Source organism: Delphinapterus leucas, chromosome 10, assembly GCF_059928025.1.
Source record: "Delphinapterus leucas isolate spDelLeu-1000000601 "Yukka" chromosome 10, BTC_Dleu_Yukka2, whole genome shotgun sequence".
Taxonomy (NCBI): domain Eukaryota; kingdom Metazoa; phylum Chordata; class Mammalia; order Artiodactyla; family Monodontidae; genus Delphinapterus; species Delphinapterus leucas.
The window spans coordinates 5,027,397-5,045,152 of record NC_143138.1 but is presented as its reverse complement, the minus strand read 5'-3'; the positions used below and the strand labels follow the sequence as shown (position 1 = coordinate 5,045,152).

Below are 17,756 nucleotides of genomic sequence, written 5' to 3'. Positions count from 1 at the left end.
CATATAGTCACCGAACACCCACCAGATGTGAGGATCACATGTCCAGCACAGTTCATATAGTTGTGCTGACCATGTATACGACATTAAAATCTCATTCACACAAACCCAACAATCTTTAGAGGGCTGCGATGTTTATCATCTTCTAAGTGGACCTGAATGTGTAAAGACCTCTGAGCGTCCCAGAAAGGTATTTTCTTCTGATTTGTCTTCCCCCCTAAAGAACAGATACTTATAGATAAGAAAAGTGTTATTACATAATCATTTTCCCCTTCTTTTTTATAGAAATATTTCCAAGGAAACAAAATTTTCAGTCCTGGGTAGGGTGACCCACAGATTTTTATCCTAAAATAGTTTCTTCGCATGTGAGCTGACCCAATCCCTTCCTTCCCTCCAGGGAATATGTCAGGAAGCAGGCAACTGTGATTAAGACTCATTTCAAGATGGGACTAGCTGAGCCTCTGCATGCGCACCTCCACTCTTGAGAAGTAGCAGGTACAAAACTAGTGACAGGGCGCCCTCAGAAACTCGGTTACCACCACGACTGATTTTCACAAGGCCCTTCCTCCCGCTGCGCTTGGAGGGTAAAGAAGTGACCCTCCCTAAACACTGTCCTACGTCTGCTCCTTCTGTCCTTCAATGCCGGCCACCTGTTCCGATACCCAAGTTCAGCTGTACATGCCAAGGGCTGGCCGTGCCTAAGCATCTGAGAGTAGTGTGCTAAATTCAGAGCCTCCGCGGTCTCATTCGTCACGGAATAGGTCACATTTCTGTGCAGCGAATGTTTTTTTCCAGCATAATAGGAACACATAAGCCTCTGTTCCTGAAGACTGTCCATTATCCAGCGGCATCCTCAGGGCCTGTGTCTCCTGTACTTAGCAATGGACAAAGGCATGCCCATTGCAGGAGGAAAGCAAAACAAGCAGACGACACGCCAGGGATGTCCCTGCCTCACCTTCTAAACACACAGCTGAAATGATAATACATCCCTGCTCTCTGGAGGACGTGTTATCCTCCAAAGGATATATCTTCCAAAGAACGGAGAAGTTAGGAAAGCTTGCTCTGGTCAGGGTCTCTCTCCTGTGTGTCCTCAACGTGACTCCATGACTCTCTTTACAGCTTAAAAGTCTAGAGTTTGTAAGATGAGGAGCAAAGTGGAAATTAATTTCCTATTTTCCAAGGCAAAAGAAAAATACCCATTTCAGAGGTCTGATTCTTTCCAAATGAGATCCATTGCAACCCTCTCAAGTATCATGACTTCTTCATAGCTCTGCCGTCCAGCACTTTTTGGAAAGTTTTGCAAATTGCAAAGCTCAGTGCCCTTTTTCCTACACTGAGCTCTCCCAGAGGGCGTGCTCTGGCTCAGTTTCCCAAGTTTGTTTTGGAAGACAAGCACCTCTCAATCCAAATTTTCAACATAGGAGCAACTGATAAAGAGTTCTGGGAAGTTAAAAGCTGGAGCCACAGTGATGTTTCCATGATACATGTTTTGCACTGTGATGGCAGCCTGTTATTCTGCTCAGGAACTAAGCTGTGGTTAGAAAGGTTTGGGATAAAGGATTTTCAAGCCTCAAAAACATGAGAATCCACAGTCAGGGAAGTGTTAACTTGAAAAACTGTACCAGATACGGTAATAAATCGAGATGGTCTCTCCCCCAACCTTTTTCAAAATGAGCTGGAATTTGCATCACTCTAGTGTCCCTAGTTACCAAATATACAATCAGTTTTAAATATCATTTAAATGTATTTACTGGAATTAAATTATAATAAGTTATGGGCTGCATCAGAGCTACAGTGCAACTATCAACATGACAGCACATAATTTAATCTGCTCTCTGATTCTGTGAAGTTTGTTTTTCTTTTACTAATATGATAATTCTACTGGATTGATTATGTGTTGATGGTCCTCTCATGAAACTAAGGTAAAGGAAACTCTACAAAAAGGCCAATTAGCCTAATAAACAAAGATAACAAACACACTTATAAAATGACTAGTGGGCAAAGGAGATACAGTGAGTTGCTTTACAAAGTGGGTGACTGCAAAGAGTACCTCGTTATCAGCTAGGAATAACCTGAAGTTGAAAAGGACATGGTCCTGGGGTCCATGTTGTGAAACGTATAATGAGGCCCTCTGGGTGGCGAAGCAACAGAAGTCTGGGGTGGAACCAGATCCGCCTCCTACATGCGGTGCTCAGCAATAAACCTGGGGAAGGTGGGGCTTATCCAAGAGAACGTGCACATGGAGGTGTGCAGCATGCATGCGTGTGCAGATGACCTTTGGAACAGGGTGAGCGGGAGGCCAAGGGAAGGGGCACTAGGAGTCCTCAGACCAGCCTTGTGGAATCGGGCCTTGGAGAATCGGATCTAGAAATCTGCATCACAGGGACTCATGTCACGGCAGGGGTCTCACTGAATCTGCACCCCCGAAGGGGGTGTACTGAAAACCAGAGCCCAGAGCCGTGTCACACGAAACTGACACAGGAAAGGAGGCCCAGGGCAGGTTAGAAACAAGGCAGAACAGGGACGCGGGGGTGGGTGCACCAGCCTGGGCTTAGCATGGGCTCCAGAGCCCCAACCTGTGGGCTCCTGGCTCTACCGATGGCAGCTGTGGCCGCAGACCCTGAGAAGCAGCAGCAGCCAAAGAAAAATGAGAAACAGAACTTTGGTCGTGAGCACCACACACAGTCCACCGACTTCCTTCCAGGCTCTGGCAGTCAAGCACGGATGCAGCTAATCACAACTTGGGTTTTCACTCTTGTTTTTAATCCCCGCACACACATCCCAGGGCAGCTCTGGCCCCTGATTAATGTAACACAAGTATGTGCTCAGGAGAGATCACAGCTCACCGTTCGACTATCAGATTCTGGAACAGATCCACCAGGACAAATAAATCTAACTTTACTCTTTCTGGCACATTTTTGTCAGTGTTTTCACATTTTTATAATTTTTGTTTTCAAAAGTACAGATTCACCAACAAGTGAAGGTGGTAATGACTATGACTGATTACCAAACACCAAATGTTCTTTTAACCCATTGTTTGCAATTTTCTACAGGGAAGACAAAAATAAATGCAGTGTGATAAACTCAAACATTCTAAATAATTTTTTTGGTATTTAAATTACAGGGTTAGTATAGCAAAAGGTGAAAGAAAAGACAACCTTTCATTTATGTTCTGGCATCATATGCATAGTCAATCGCCATACCTCCCTTCAGTGGCACCACCACCATCACAACACTAGTGACCACTTATTTAAATTTATTTATAAATAGTGATTAACTAACAGTATCCTAAGTGCTTTGCATGTGTTAATTCATGAATCCTCACAATGCTCCCATTGGTACAGATATCACTGCCTTCTACAGATGAAGTAACCAAGACACAGAGAGGTTAACTAACCTGCTAGGGTCACACAGCTAGGAGTGCATACCTCTCAAAGATCAGCACAAGGGTGCCTTCAGCTCTGAAGATACAAACTCAGGAACACCCCTCACCCAGGACATTTCCCTAGTACATGGTAAGCCTTCACAATGCTTTCACAAACACTGCATTTGAATACAAGTTCTAAGTGAGGTTTTACCATGCCATCGTGGTAGAGTATAGAAAAATCGAGAGATTTCTGAAACGTTCTGCAGAATTAGGACTGGAACTCAGCCCCCAACAATTAGTCCTCTCCTCCAAATCAAGATGACTCACAATAAAATCAGCACAAAATCCAAAATTAGCACAAACATCCCTAAGGCCTGCTTTAAAAAAATACTTATAAACAGTAATTTACAAACAACTCCAATATGCATTGTGCATAAATGAGAAATGCATCTTAGGGTAATATCAAGGGTTGGGCTATAAAAAATTCAACATAATTCACAAACAACACACTTAAAAAAAAAATCAATAAAAAGCGATTCCATGCTCATGAAATAAGAGTATACTATGCTAGTAGGATGGCTCAAATAGTTTGACATTGAAAATAATACTCTACAACAACATGAAATTATTCCTAAAGAGGGTAAAGCTTGAAAGAGTGCTTTTTTCCTAATACGCAAAGTGACACGAAAGCTGTATCAATTATTCCTCATGGCCTCTAAGCCTGACAGCCTATGCTCCAACCTCGGCACTGACTTTGATCTTAAGCAAGTTTCCTTATCTGCAAAATGGGATGATAACTGTACAAACCTTACATGTAGAGCACATAAAGATAAATGAAAATCAATGAGGAAACAGAAGACTTATACAGTGTATAAACCAGCTGGAACTGACACTACATTGAAAAAACACTCCACCCAACAACAGCAGAATACATGCTCTTCTCAAACAGACGTGGGATGTTCTCCAGGACAGACCATATGCTAGGCCATAAAACCAGCCTCAATAAATTAAAAAAAAATTGAAATCACAGAAAGTATGTTCTCCAACTACAATGGAATGAAATTAGACAATAATAATAGAAATAAATTTGAGAAGTAAATATGTGGAAATTGAACATACTCCTAAATAACCAAAGAAGAGATCACAGGGAAATTAGAAAATACTTTGAGATGAATGAAAAAGAAGACACAACATACAAATATTTATAGGATGTGATGAAAGCAATGCTTAAAGGGAAATTTATAGCTGTAAGTGCCTCTACTAAAAAAAATTCTCGAATAAACAGTCTAATCTTCTACCTTAAAACACCAGAAAGAGAAGAGAAGAGCAAGCTAAACCTAAAGCAAGCAGGAGGGAAAAAATCATGTTTAGAGTGGAAAATTAATGAACTAGAGAACAGAAAAGCAACAGAGGAAAAATCAACAAAATCAAAAGTTCTTTGAAAAGACCAATAAAATTGTCAAACGTTCAGCTGGATTGACTAAGGAAAAGAATTGAGAAGGCTCAAATTATTAAAATCAGGAATGAAAGAGGAGACATTACTATTGACCTTACAGAATAAAGAGGATTGTAAGGGGACACTATGAACAACTATATGGCAACCAATTAGATAACTCAGACAAAATGGCTAAATTTTTGGAAAAGACATTAACTACTGAAACTGACTCAAGAAGAAACAGAAAATGTGAACAGACCTATCACAAGTAAAGAGACTGAATTAGTAACTTAAAAACTTCTCAGAAAGAAAAGCCCAGATGGCTTCACTGATGAATTCTACCACATATTTAATTAAAAAGAATTAATACCAACTCTTCACAAACTTTTCCAAAAAACAGAGGAGGAGAGAATATTTCCAAATTCACTCTCTGAGGCTAATATTACCCTGATATAAAAACCAGCAAAGGACATCACAAGAAAACTACAGACCAATATCTCTTTGCCTATAAATATAGGCAAAAATCTTTAACAAAACACTAGCAAACCCAATCTATCAACATATGACAAAATGACTATACATTGTGCCCAAGTGGGATTTATCTCAGGAATAAGGTTAATTTAACATCCAAAACAGAATAAAGGACAAAAACAACTTGACCATCTTGATAGACGTAGAAGAAGCCTTTGACAAAATCTAACACCTTTTCGTGATAACAACACCAAGCAAACTAGGAGAAAGGAACTTCTTCAAACTGATAAAGGGCATTTATGAAACACCTACAACTAACAGCATACTTAATGGGAAAAGACTAAATCTTTCCTCCATAAGATCAGAAATAAGACAAGGATGTCCATTCTTTTCACTTCTATTGAACGTCACACTGGAGGGTCTAGCCCGGGCTAGCGGGCAAGAAAAATAAATAAAAGCTTTCAAAGGAAAAAGGAAAACTCTCTCTACTTGCAGATGACATGATCTTAGATATAGAAAATCCTAAGGAATCCACCAAATAACTATTAGAATGAATAAACAAGATCAGAAGGGTTGCAGGAAACAAAACCAATATAAAATTTGAATTGTTATTTTTATACACTAGCAACTAACAGTCAAAAAACAAAATTAGAAAACAATTCCATTTACAATACCACTAAAAAGAATAAAACACCTTGGAAAAAATTTAAAATAAATATAAATAAATATATTTATAAATAAATATAAAACTTGCACTCTTAAAAACGATAAAACATAGTGGAAAGAAATCTATCAAGACTTAAATAAATGGAAAATATTCCGTGCTCAAAGATTTAATATTGTTAGATGGCGATGCCCCCAAACTGACCTACACATTTTGCAATCCCTATAATCTTCCCAGCTGCTTTTTTCTGCAGAAACTGATAAGCAGACCCTAAAATTCATACAGAAATGTAAGCAACCCAGAATAGCCAAAACAATCTAGGAAAAGATCTAAGTTTGAAGAGTCACACCTCCCAATTTCAAAACTTACCAAAAGCTATAGTAATCAATACAGTGTTAGGCCTCAGGATAGACATACCTATCAATGGAACAGAATTGAGAGTACAGAAATAAATCCTTACATTTATGGTTAACTGAAATTTGATAAAGCTGGTAAGATAATTCAATGAGGAAAGAAAAGTTTTTAAAAATAGTTCAAAAGACTGAACTTGGATTCCTTCCTTATACTATACACAAATATCAACTTAAAATGAATTGTAGACTTAAATGTGAAAACTAAAATTATGAACGCATGGGGATTTCACTTCACACCTACTAGGGTGGCTGTGATGAAAAAGACAAGTGTTGGCAAGGATGTGTAAAGCTGCAACCGTCACACACTGCTGGTGCGAGTGTAAAATGATGGAGCTGCTCTGGAAAACAGCTTTGCTGTTCCTCAAAATGTTAAAACATGGAGTTACTACACGACTCAGCAATTCCCCTCCTAAGTATCGACCCAAGAGAAGTGGAAACACATGTCCACACAAAACTTGTACAACAATGTTCACAACAGCATTATACAGAGTAGCCAAAAAGTGAAAATGACTCAAATGTCCACCAATTGATGACGAGGTGAATAAAATGTGGTATGTCCATACAATGGACTGTTATATGACAATAAAAAATAATAAAATACTGATAGATGCTACAACATAGATGAATCTTGAAAACATTAATGCTAAGTGAAAGAAGCTGGTCACAAAAGACCGCATGCTGCTACATGAAAAGTCCAGAATAGGTGAATCAACAGAGGGACAGTAGATGAGTGTTCCCCTAGGCCTGGAGGGTGGGTGGTGATGAGAAGTGACTGATAATGGGTATGGGGTTTCTTTTTGGGGTAATGAAAATGTTCTCAAATTGGGTAGGAGAAAGCGGGGAAACCCCCCAAGAAGGGAACAGGCAATACCTCTAGGACCAGATTTTGAGGGGTCAAATACACAAGCGACAGGGGACTTTTTTTTTTTTTTTTTTTTTTGCAGGTGGGATAAAAGGAGAAGGCAAAACAAAACAAATGGCAAACAGAAGGCAAAATGATACTAACAGGCTGATGTGGAGGTAAAAAAGTAAAAAGCTAAAATGTAAAATATATTAAAAAATGATGACAGTATTCACTTCCTCCTTTGTACCCAGAAACACTCCTAGGAGGAGATGAGGGGCAAAGGGGATTGGAACTTATATAGGAAAAAAAAAAAACCACTTCATCAAAATTCTTTAAAATAGTGATACCTTTCATGTCATACTCTACCCTACTTCTAGGAGTTCAGACTGAGAACTCCATAGGATTCAAATTATTGCAGCATTACTCAGAAATGCAAATAAAAATAATAAATAGCACTGGCTGAGTGCCTGCCATGGGCTAAACTCATAATCTCCAAATCCTCATTAAAAATCTCATTTTAAAGAGAAGGAAAGTGAGGTACCAAGGTTATGCAACTTGCTCAAGGATGGAAAATTTACAAGTAGCAGAGCTGAGATTTGAAATCAGGAGCCTAATTCCAAAAATCCAGAAATTTACCACTATACCAGTATGTCCCAAGTACACCATCAGTGGATCATAAAATGATTTCAGTTGGAATAAACTGGACCATCTCGTTTGAGTATTTATATATGATAAAATATCAATTTCACAACTATATAAAGTCTTCTTTTGAATAAATATGTAAAAAACAATGTTAGTCAACTCTTTAAAAGAAATCAACATAACGCCTAAAAAGGAACACGGAAAAATAAAAACAGCCTGACTTTTTGAGAAGGTGAAATTCTGAGTCCCTTTAAAACGTTTTCCTGGATTTCCAATGTTCCTAAATGTGTGCGTAAAAAAAGAAAGCATTAAAAAAAGTCTGTTCTAACCCTTAAAATTAAGTAATCGTTCTGTAAAGTGCATTTTCCATTGGTTCCTCCCACATTTTAATATACCCACCACTGAGCTCCCTCCCACTTCTGAGTGAGCCTCTTTCTCCCTCAGGAAGTAGATTCCTGACATTTATCAGATTTTCTTTCTCATTTTATCCTATCTTATCCTGAAGCTCTAGGACCAGCCCACTTAACTATTTATTCAATTGCTCCAGAAATTTTTCGCCCTGCAGGGTATCTGGCAGGCATATGCAAATAGTTTTAAAAAGGCAAGGGTTACTCTGCTAACCCTCTAGGGTTCCTCTGTGTCTGATAAGCTGCCCACCTCTGGCACCTAAGCAAAGAAACTCCAATTGGTAAAGGGTCACCCTGAAGATTCCCCCATCGGCCAAAGACCTAGCCCAGGTTCTTCTGTTTCCTTGAGCAGACACCTCTGACACACTGGAGACTGTACACGGCAGGCAAACAAAACCATCGCTGGCTTTTCCATACAGTGAACAGAACTCTTTGTGCCTTTAGCTAAGATGGATGGAAGGCCACTTTGCTTTCTGTCAACCTCCAGGCTCTAGCCAGCAGAGGCTGCCCTCACTCACCTGTGCATGTTCCCATTGGTGGTAAAAGACTGGCCACACACAGAGCACTTGTAAGGCCTCTCCCCAGAGTGCACCAGCATGTGGCGGTCCAGGGAGCTGGCCGAGCTCAGCGACTTCCCGCAAATGCTGCATGAATGGTCGGCCCCTCCAGTGTCTGTGTTGTGCTACAGAAAGCAATGATCGCAGTGGTCACTTAGGAAGACGGGTCAAAATGAGGTGATTATGAAATGCACATTCAGAGCTTTATTAAAAAAAAAACTAACACTTCTCAGCAATTTTTTTCTTTTTCATTTAAAATATCATCCCGAACATCAAAATCTATTGAGACCATAGGCAAAAAAATACTGTGTTCTATCAAACCCAAGTTACTAAATGATGTTACTATTCAGTACCATGTTACGATTTGAATATTGTCAGTCCTTCACTGTTCTAGATTCAATACTTGTCATGAACCAGCCACAGCAGGCAAGGGAGAAGGATAAATCTTACAGTGAAGAAAAAAAGCCAAAAGAGATCCCAAATCAAGGAAATTCCCTGCTACATGATGTAAGTTTATAGCAATATATAGAATTAGGGTCTACAACTATAATCTCACTGTACTGTGAGGAGATTCGGTTCACAATGGCAAGTCACAGCTGATGAAAAGTCTTCTGTTACATGTGGTTAGTTACTTAGATGTTTGCTAAATTCCAAAAAGATATTCTGTGTTGACCTGGGACTTTGTCACAATAACACGGACACACAAAAATTATTTCGTAACTGCCCCTCAAAATTAAGAATATTACATCTAAATTAAACAGCCACAATCCATCCGTTAAGATAAAATCCCATCCCCTCTCTTAACAAAGGAAATACAAAAGCAGCAGCAAACCTGGCGAATGTGCATAGTTAACTGATGCTGCGTAGTGCAAATCTTCTCACACAGGGGACAGTTATAGGAAGACTTCTCCTCTTTTGTTTCCTGAAAAGAGAATAAAAGGGAGAATCCATTTCAGCTCACAGTGAACTAGTGCCTCTCATCTGTGTTATAAACATCTGTGTCTGATGAGCTGTAGCAACAGAGCAGCTGAGAGCATAGGCCCTGGAGCCTGGCTGGGTATGGGCTTGGGAGAGTGGCCGTCCCGTCTGCCCTCCGTTTCCTCATTTGTAAAATGGGGAAAATAATAGCATCTACTGCATCACGCGGTGATGAGGATTAAATCAACCAGCACATAGAAGGCACCAGAACGGTGCCCCGTACAGGCTAAGTGCTCAATGAATACTAGTGTTCTTGTTAGACACCATTTAATCAATCATCAGCGATGGTGAAAACTTCAGCATCAAGTCACAGCTGAGCTGGAAAAGGGATGTATTTCTCCTCAATTCTGACCCAGGCTCCAGTCACTAGTTTCTACCTGGTCCTGAGTCCACCAAGGCACACGAGAGGGAACAGAGTTCTCACGTCAAAAACCCACCCTCCCGAGGGTGGAAGGCCCCAGTACCCACCAGTGTGCCCATCGGACATCAACGGGATCCTTTTACTCGCTGCGAGCACTTAACTGCTTATAAATAATAAAAAAGAGCGAGGGAGGGTGCAGTCTCTGGGAGGTGACGGGAGGGAGGGCTGGACCCTCGGGCATCTTTCAATAGACCTCTTTTCACTTGTGCTCATTTGAATGCATTTCTGTTCCCTGAAATAATACCAATTATTGAACACTTACTATGTGCTAAACTCTGCACATACAGAGTAGTGTCTTCTCACACCACTGTGAGAAACAGCCACTATTATGGATCCCATTTTCGGGATGAGGAAACGGGTACAGAGAGGCAAGTAACCTGCCCCCAAATCAAAGAACTATTAAGTAGCAGAGCCACGATTAAAACTCAGGCCAGCTGCTCCACAGCCCATACCCTAAACCGCTAGGCTGTGTAAGTCTGACCCAAAAAGGATTAAGCCCAAGGCACAGAAAGGAAACACCCTTGTGGTTGGCTCATGAGAGATGACGAAAACAAAAGTCACCCTGAAGACCATAAAAACAAATGGCACCAGACGGGGTGGAGTGAACGCATGATGGGGTCTAGTACGTGGCTCCTACCGTGGGTCCCTCTCCCTCTTCAGAGACTAACAAGCCTCAGTTTAAGCAATATACACCTGCTCCCAGTCTGTGACCTTGGGTCTGAGAAATAGGTATGCTACACATTTTTTCACTCTCAAATTTAAAAAAAAAATCACAGATATGAATTCTAAGGAAGGTGATTAACCCAGAGACAATTTAAAAAACAAAACACAAAAAACCCTGCACCCTCGCCCAGTCATCATCCACTTCCACTCCTCCCCGAGGCAACGTGTGTGTCTGTGGGGAGGAGGGTGTCAGACCTTCTCACCCCCACTCTACGACAGTCAGAAAGGAGCTGGCCAAGAACCACCAGGCAGAAAAACCAAAACCAAAAGTAGTGACAACAAAGTGAGAACACGCGTATAAAAATGAGGGATGCCTCACAGCTGGGCCCAAACTCGGTCTTTGGGGTATTTTTGTTAAATTATTAGGTTAGCGATAATATATATTAAAAAGTGTTTTGTTTTCTTTTTTTAAAAAAAAGAGATTCATCGGTAGGATGGAAATACATGTTAAAAAGTCAGGCCTCCAAGTAGCCAGCCTCTTGAGGATTTTAAAATTCTTTTTAAAAAAAAAATCATCTTGCGTTCCCCTGAGACAGATTCCAGACACGCTGAGTGGCCCCTGGGGCTAATGGGATTGATTCTGGGTTTACGGTTAACCGGAGCCTCACCATTCTCAGAGGCGGGCAGCGGCACGCTGCAGACCATAGCACAGGTCCAGGACATCCACGATAGGCTGGGAGAAGGAAGTCCCCAGACTCAGATTTAATTTTTAAAGACAAACCAAACAGAGAGGGAGCACTGTGATGCTGGAAGAGGACCCACTGGAGAGCGCTGAATCCAGTGGCTGTGGCCGCGCTGGTGGAAGGAGCACACTTCCTGAGCTGACAGACAAAACTAGCAGCTAATGCGACAACTAACCATTCCATAATGAAACTATCTGGCACCCTTGTTGGCTTCCGGCTGTGGTTAATCTGCCCTGGAACTCTGCTAGCTGCTTGGGCTTCTCCCCAGGGCTCCCTTCTCAGCCCTCCTGTCCGTCCCAGGTAAGGATGACGCACTCTGCACTCCCTCTCCCGCACTGCGCTTGTTTTTTTCAATGCACTGTCTTTCCCATCCTACCTCTAGCCCAGACCTCCTTTCAAAAACTCAGCCAGTGCCCTAAGGAACCCCAGAGGACACAGGAAGTGGGTGGAAAATGGCCCAGGCACCCCTGTGGAGTCAGAGTCAGCTCCACTTACCATGCAGGGATGGAGGTGCCGTGGGCCTCTACCTACTGTCTGAATCACTGGGAAGGGACCAGAGCCTGGACTTGGGCCAGGTCTGCCTGTGTTGGGGCGATGCTGGGCTCTAAGGAAGAGCTCGGCACCTGGCGCAGTACCTGGTTGGAAGGAGGAGGGGGGTGTATATTGTGAAATAGGGACATGGATGGAGGGATGGACAGATAGATGGACGGATGGACAGTCACATGAGAGTGGAAATAAACCTTTTCTTCCCAGAGCTAGCACTCCTTCTCGGCTCAGGCCACAGTCAAACAGGCTGAGAATTTTCTCAGGTACCCATAGGAAGAGAGGCACACGGAGACAAGGGAAAAAAGAGAGAAAAAGTATCAATGCCCCAACCCTAAAGCATCATTTAACTCTGCCAAGTCTTCAGCCTTGAGAAAGAGGTGGAGAAACAGACATTCCTGTGCTGCTGGAGGGATTTTAGGCAGGGACAGCCTTTCCTGGAGGGCTCATTGTATCAAAAGCTGTAATTCATGTTGTACGTCTACAAATTTATAGAAGACCATCACACTATGCTCAGACAATTCTGTATAAGGACAGTCAATGCGGGATTGTTAATAAAAAAAGAAAATTAACTCACAAAAGCCCAACAGGCTTACCTTCCTGTCCACCCCCAGTCCCTGGACAAACTCAGAAGACTGCCTTCTCCCGAGGGTTTGGCGGGACCCCATTAAATCAGTGAAGCCAAACATGGAACGTTCACATCACGTGGACGCAGAGTGGAAAGGGGAATGGCTCACCTCACTCCTTGAGCTTCACGCACCGTCAAGCATGCTGCTGCAGGACAGCAACACCTTCTCAAGTGCCCCGTTTGTACATTAATTAAAAGACTCATCTTATTTCCCAAGGGAGGAGACATGGCCTTTCATAACATCCCTGCCTCCCATGTCCTCTTCTCCACCCCTCCTGATCTCTGAAAATTCAAGAGGAATAAATGGCATCTTGAGTGGAATTCTCGGGAGCCCCACTGTGTGCTTTGTCAAGGATGGAAGCTGAAGAGCAGCTCCAGCACAGCCAGGACTCATCACTACCTAATTTGGAGACACTTAAAAAAAAATCAAGGAGGTGGCATCAGAAACCCAATTAACCAGCTGCTTGAACGAGGAAACAAATCATGCCACAGGAGAGGAATAAGCCGAGTTCTCTGCCTCGCCTGTCCCGTGGAGAAAGCTTGCATTCAAATCAAATCACACGGCAGAGAATAAGGGCGCTTTCACCAATACTGACACCACAGCATGGAAAATTTTCTCTACAAAGGGAAACTGACATAAGCTATGAGAAGTTCGCTCTTGAAAAAGGATTATGGCCTCTGGGTATATCCATTCAGTTCTGACCACATCTGAGTTTCTGGCTTAGGAAGCTGGGGCTCAAGGGGACATCCTTCTCCCAACACTCTCATGGATGCCACAGCCGGGCACACTAACGCTTACCTGGTTCCTTCGGCCAATACGATTTGGTCCCGGAGGCTTCGTGGGGGACCTGATGCTCTGGGGGCTCCCACCATTCTCGGCAACCTTCCCTACGCTCATTACCGCTGACATCATGGTGTTGATGGAAGACAAATCTGAACCTTCCAAGCCAACGGGCGAACTTGACATCATTGGGACAAAGGTTTAAGCTTCTAGGAAGCCTCGGCCACAGAACTGAAAATCAGAAATTGCTGATGTGATCAATGGGAAGTTTAGGCTTCTGTCACAACCAGGTGGCAGTGGCCATGGCTGCCACCACTGCAGTCGGGTTAAAACCCCTTCTTCAATTCAAGCTGACACTCATATGACTCCTATGACTTAAGCTTTCATCTAAACCAAGTGCTGTCATACCAAACCGATAACCTTGCTTCCTTTCTGAGCATGTGCCACCGACGAAGCTGCCCGAGGCAGGTCTTTCTGCCTTTCCTAAGCTTTCATTAGGGAGAGTGGGAAAGGCTACGACAATTAGGAAGCCTAGGAGCTGCCATCTGGCCAGCACCCACCTAACAGCCTAACTCACTTACTGCTGTGTGCATGTTCTAGACCTAACAACTAAGGATGAGAAACCTCAGCTTTCACTTAAACTCCAGGCTACAATACCGTGATTTTAATGGGGAGCCCGAACTGTTAAGACAACTGAGAAGCCAACGCTATCACCCAACACTATAACCAAATTTCAAATCAGCATAAAAAAGACTGTTTCTTAAAACATGCAAGTACATAATATAGCTGTACCCCAGAAAATGGACAGAAGAAAACCCAGCCCCCACTGCCAATCACCTCCATTTTCTGCCCCAACTGATATACTGTGAGACCTTCCCCTGCTGTAGCAATCGCCCACGTGGAGGAGGAAATGAGGTTGGGTTCACTTCTTTTTTTTTCTTCTCTGGTATCACTCGCTGACACTGGAAGGGAAGCAAAGGCAAAAAGGTTCAGTGAAGAAAAAACAGAAACCATTTGTTTACTCTAATCTCAGACCACTATATTCCCAAGACTACAGGGAACAGTGTGAGAGGAGGCGGCTAACTCTTCTTTTTCTTCCAAAACCACGTTCTGTGGTTGTTTTTCACCCTTAACTGATGTGCCCTACAGTGCTGTCACCCTCACTCCCAACAGCCAAAACGATTCTGTGGTATTTTATTTTCTGAAGCTCATATTTATATCCATACAGCAAACTTTCTCTCATACTCGACTCCTGTCTCCCACAAGGACTCTCAAGACTCCCACTTGACCATCTCCCGCCTCCCCCTAAAACTGACCAAAGATAAGGCAGTAAAGGAGTCAGAGTCTGAAGGCTAAAACCTCTAAAGGCTCAGAGTCTAGGAGGGACTAGGTCAGACTTTAAAGAAACCTGGTAATACAAATAGGTTGACTAAAGGGAAAACTACAGCCCATGTACACATCAAACTTTACTTCTCCAGGCCTTTTCTAGTTATGCTTCTTCCATAGAAGTACTATGGCTACAGGTATGGCCAGAAGTAAGTCTCCAGGTCAACTGTTTCCCTTATTTTATCTGGGAAGATATTCTCTAGCCACACATCCTGTCATGCTCCAGTGTGCATTAAATTCTTCAAGTCCACAGCTGCCTCAGAGATCAAGCTAATTATCTCAGGAGCAAAGTGAATACTTAGGAACAACACCAGAAAGAATGTGATGTCTTGTGGTTCCTCCTCCAACTCTAGGAGAAGCGACCTAGGATGTGACAAACAGTAACACCCAGAGCAGCTGCAAACGTGTCCAGCAGCAGAGCAGGAAAGCCTGGGGACATAACTTTACTAAGTGATGCTGCCATCAGCTGAGAAGTCCCGAGCTAAAACCTTACTCAAGAGCCAAAGAGAAGCTCAGGAACAGTACTTTCCTTGTCAAAAGACAAAATGTGCCTTCCTTTTAGTAGACATTTTGAAGATATGACTCTAATACTTTTCCAAATGGTAAGTCAGAGGACTAACTACCAAACATACAACTTAAGACCACTGATCCAGCCTCACCCCTCACATCTTTCCCATTAAAAGAGGAAATCTTGGGGCTTCCCTGGTGGCGCAGTGGTTGAGAGTCCGCCTGCCGATGCAAAGGACACGGGTTTGTGCCCCGGTCCGGGAGGATCCCACATGCCGCAGAGCGGCTGGGCCCGTGAGCCATGGCCACTGAGCCTGCGTGTCCGGAGCCTGTGCTCCGCAACGGGAGAGGCCACAGCAGTTAGAGGCCCCCGCGTACCGCAAAAAAAAAAAAAAAGAGGAAACCTTGAGCCGGCAAGCCGCCTGCCGCAACTAAGACCTGGTACAACCAAATAAATAATAAATTAAAAATAAATAAATAAAAATACACATTAAATTAAAAAAAAAATAAAGAGGAAACCTTGGTCCAAAATTAAAACAAACAAGAAAACAACAAACAACACCCCCAAAACCCCAAAGCTGTTGTCTTTCCATGAAGTTTCCTTCACATATGGAAGACCATTTAAACTTATTAAAAATTGTACTTTAAAACTTCCAATTTTGACTGTCTTTGAAAGTTTATTTGGGAGAGTCCTCTCTAGGAAGAAACATTCAACACGAGTACACACATACAGAAGTATACACATACCTCATTTTCTTTCTTAAAGGATCTCTAACAAAAGTATCATCAGTTCCTCAGAATTGCTGCCATCAATCAGCATACAATTAGTTCCTCGATTCAAGTAAGGGGACGCCTTCTATGCCCAAACCGTCTCATTCTTTTAAATATGTATCCCCCATGGTTTTAATGTACATCAAATTATAAAATAAATGACTAGAAATCTTTATTGCAATTACATTATGTCAGTAAAAATAAAGTTAACCTTTCCACCAATTTATAGTGGGAGTTTAGATGATCTTGCTTTTGTCCTATTACTATACTTAGAGAAGAAAAGTGTGGTAGAGTTTTTCAGACCAGGAATAGATTAGAGAAAACACCTTTTAGATAAATATAAAATTATAAGTTATAGAAAACATATTCTAATTCTTTCACTGAGTAGGGAAAGAAAATGGAAAAAAGGGAAATAGTCAATATGAAAATTAACAGAAAATATATTCATCAAAAAGAGCCAAAGTGCCAGTAAGAATTTTTGTCACAATCATTATAACATCAAAGATACATTCTTGCAAGCTACCTACATGTCCTAAATATAGAAAACCCAGCAATAGTCACAACAGTTAACCAACCTAAGCGCTGAAAGTTGCAGGGGCTTATATCCCAACTGGAAAAGGAGAAAAGTCATGCAAACTTGCTATTTCCCATTTTGTCTGGACAGGAAGACATTTGCTAAATTTATTTCCCCTTTGGGATAAAGTGTGAAGTGTGACACTACCCACTGAGGACACCAAGATCACCTACATTCACTTCCTTTTCCTTGTTTAAATGTAAGTAAATAGTAATATTTTTTTTAAAATACAGACTCTTCTCATCTTTGATCAGAAAGAGCAATTAACAAAATGAAACTCCCAGTTACACTGTCTGACAAGAAGAACGGTCACTGGACTCGTCCCTGAAAAGCTGTTTCAGAAGCAAAACCCAAACCAGCCTCTCAGACCTGTTCGAAGATTTTCCTCCAGTTTGCGCTTGTGTGTTATGCGTGAGGTCTCCTTTAGGGAGGATGGAGCAGGAAGAAGGGCAGGGACCTGGTTGTGAAACAATGCAGCCCATTGTTCCCGGTCAGAAAACACAAATCCACCTTAACATTAAGGTGCATTTATGCACTAATTTAACCAGAAGCCAGCAGCCAGAATTAGTCAATTCTACCTACCCCACGCCCGACCGTGGACCACACTAGAGCAGCAATCCAAACTGACCAACCTAAACCTTCTGATACTCAATCTCAGGGGGTGAAAGATAGCTTTAACAGTTTAAGGTCCATTTACAAAGCACACTTTCTTTATAAATACTTATAGTCCGTATATTTTCATTCTCTCCTCTGCTCCCTGACACCATCCTACACATCAGCTCCATCACTGCAAATTAAAAAATAATAATAATAACCATAATAAACAAAATAAAAATAAAAATCACTGGCCCCATTCTAGTACAATCTCCTCCAGCTGCAACCAGAGAGGAGTGGGAACCCAGATGAGGCCCCCAAATCACAGACATGAAAGGAAATCGTCATCTCTATTGACATGGCCAAGTGG

At 42.1% G+C, this 17,756-nt stretch overlaps 1 protein-coding gene across 20 annotated transcripts in view; it reads right to left on the bottom strand.

Moving 5' to 3' along the window:
* The window catches only part of RREB1 (ras responsive element binding protein 1), a 181,369-nt gene that overhangs the window by 54,948 nt on the left and 108,665 nt on the right, over window positions 1-17,756 (bottom strand). For 10 of the 20 annotated variants that reach the window (XM_030760275.2, XM_022586605.3, XM_089918254.1 and 7 more), the window contains 4 exons: window positions 14,392-14,516; window positions 13,573-13,785; window positions 9,630-9,719; window positions 8,759-8,922 (listed from right to left, as the gene is read on the bottom strand). In XM_030760275.2, coding sequence (XP_030616135.2) covers window positions 8,759-8,922; window positions 9,630-9,719; window positions 13,573-13,743 — 425 coding nt within the window. In that variant the 5' untranslated portion in view covers window positions 13,744-13,785; window positions 14,392-14,516. The other 10 variants (XM_089918253.1, XM_089918259.1, XM_089918261.1 and 7 more) reach the window with 8 other exon arrangements.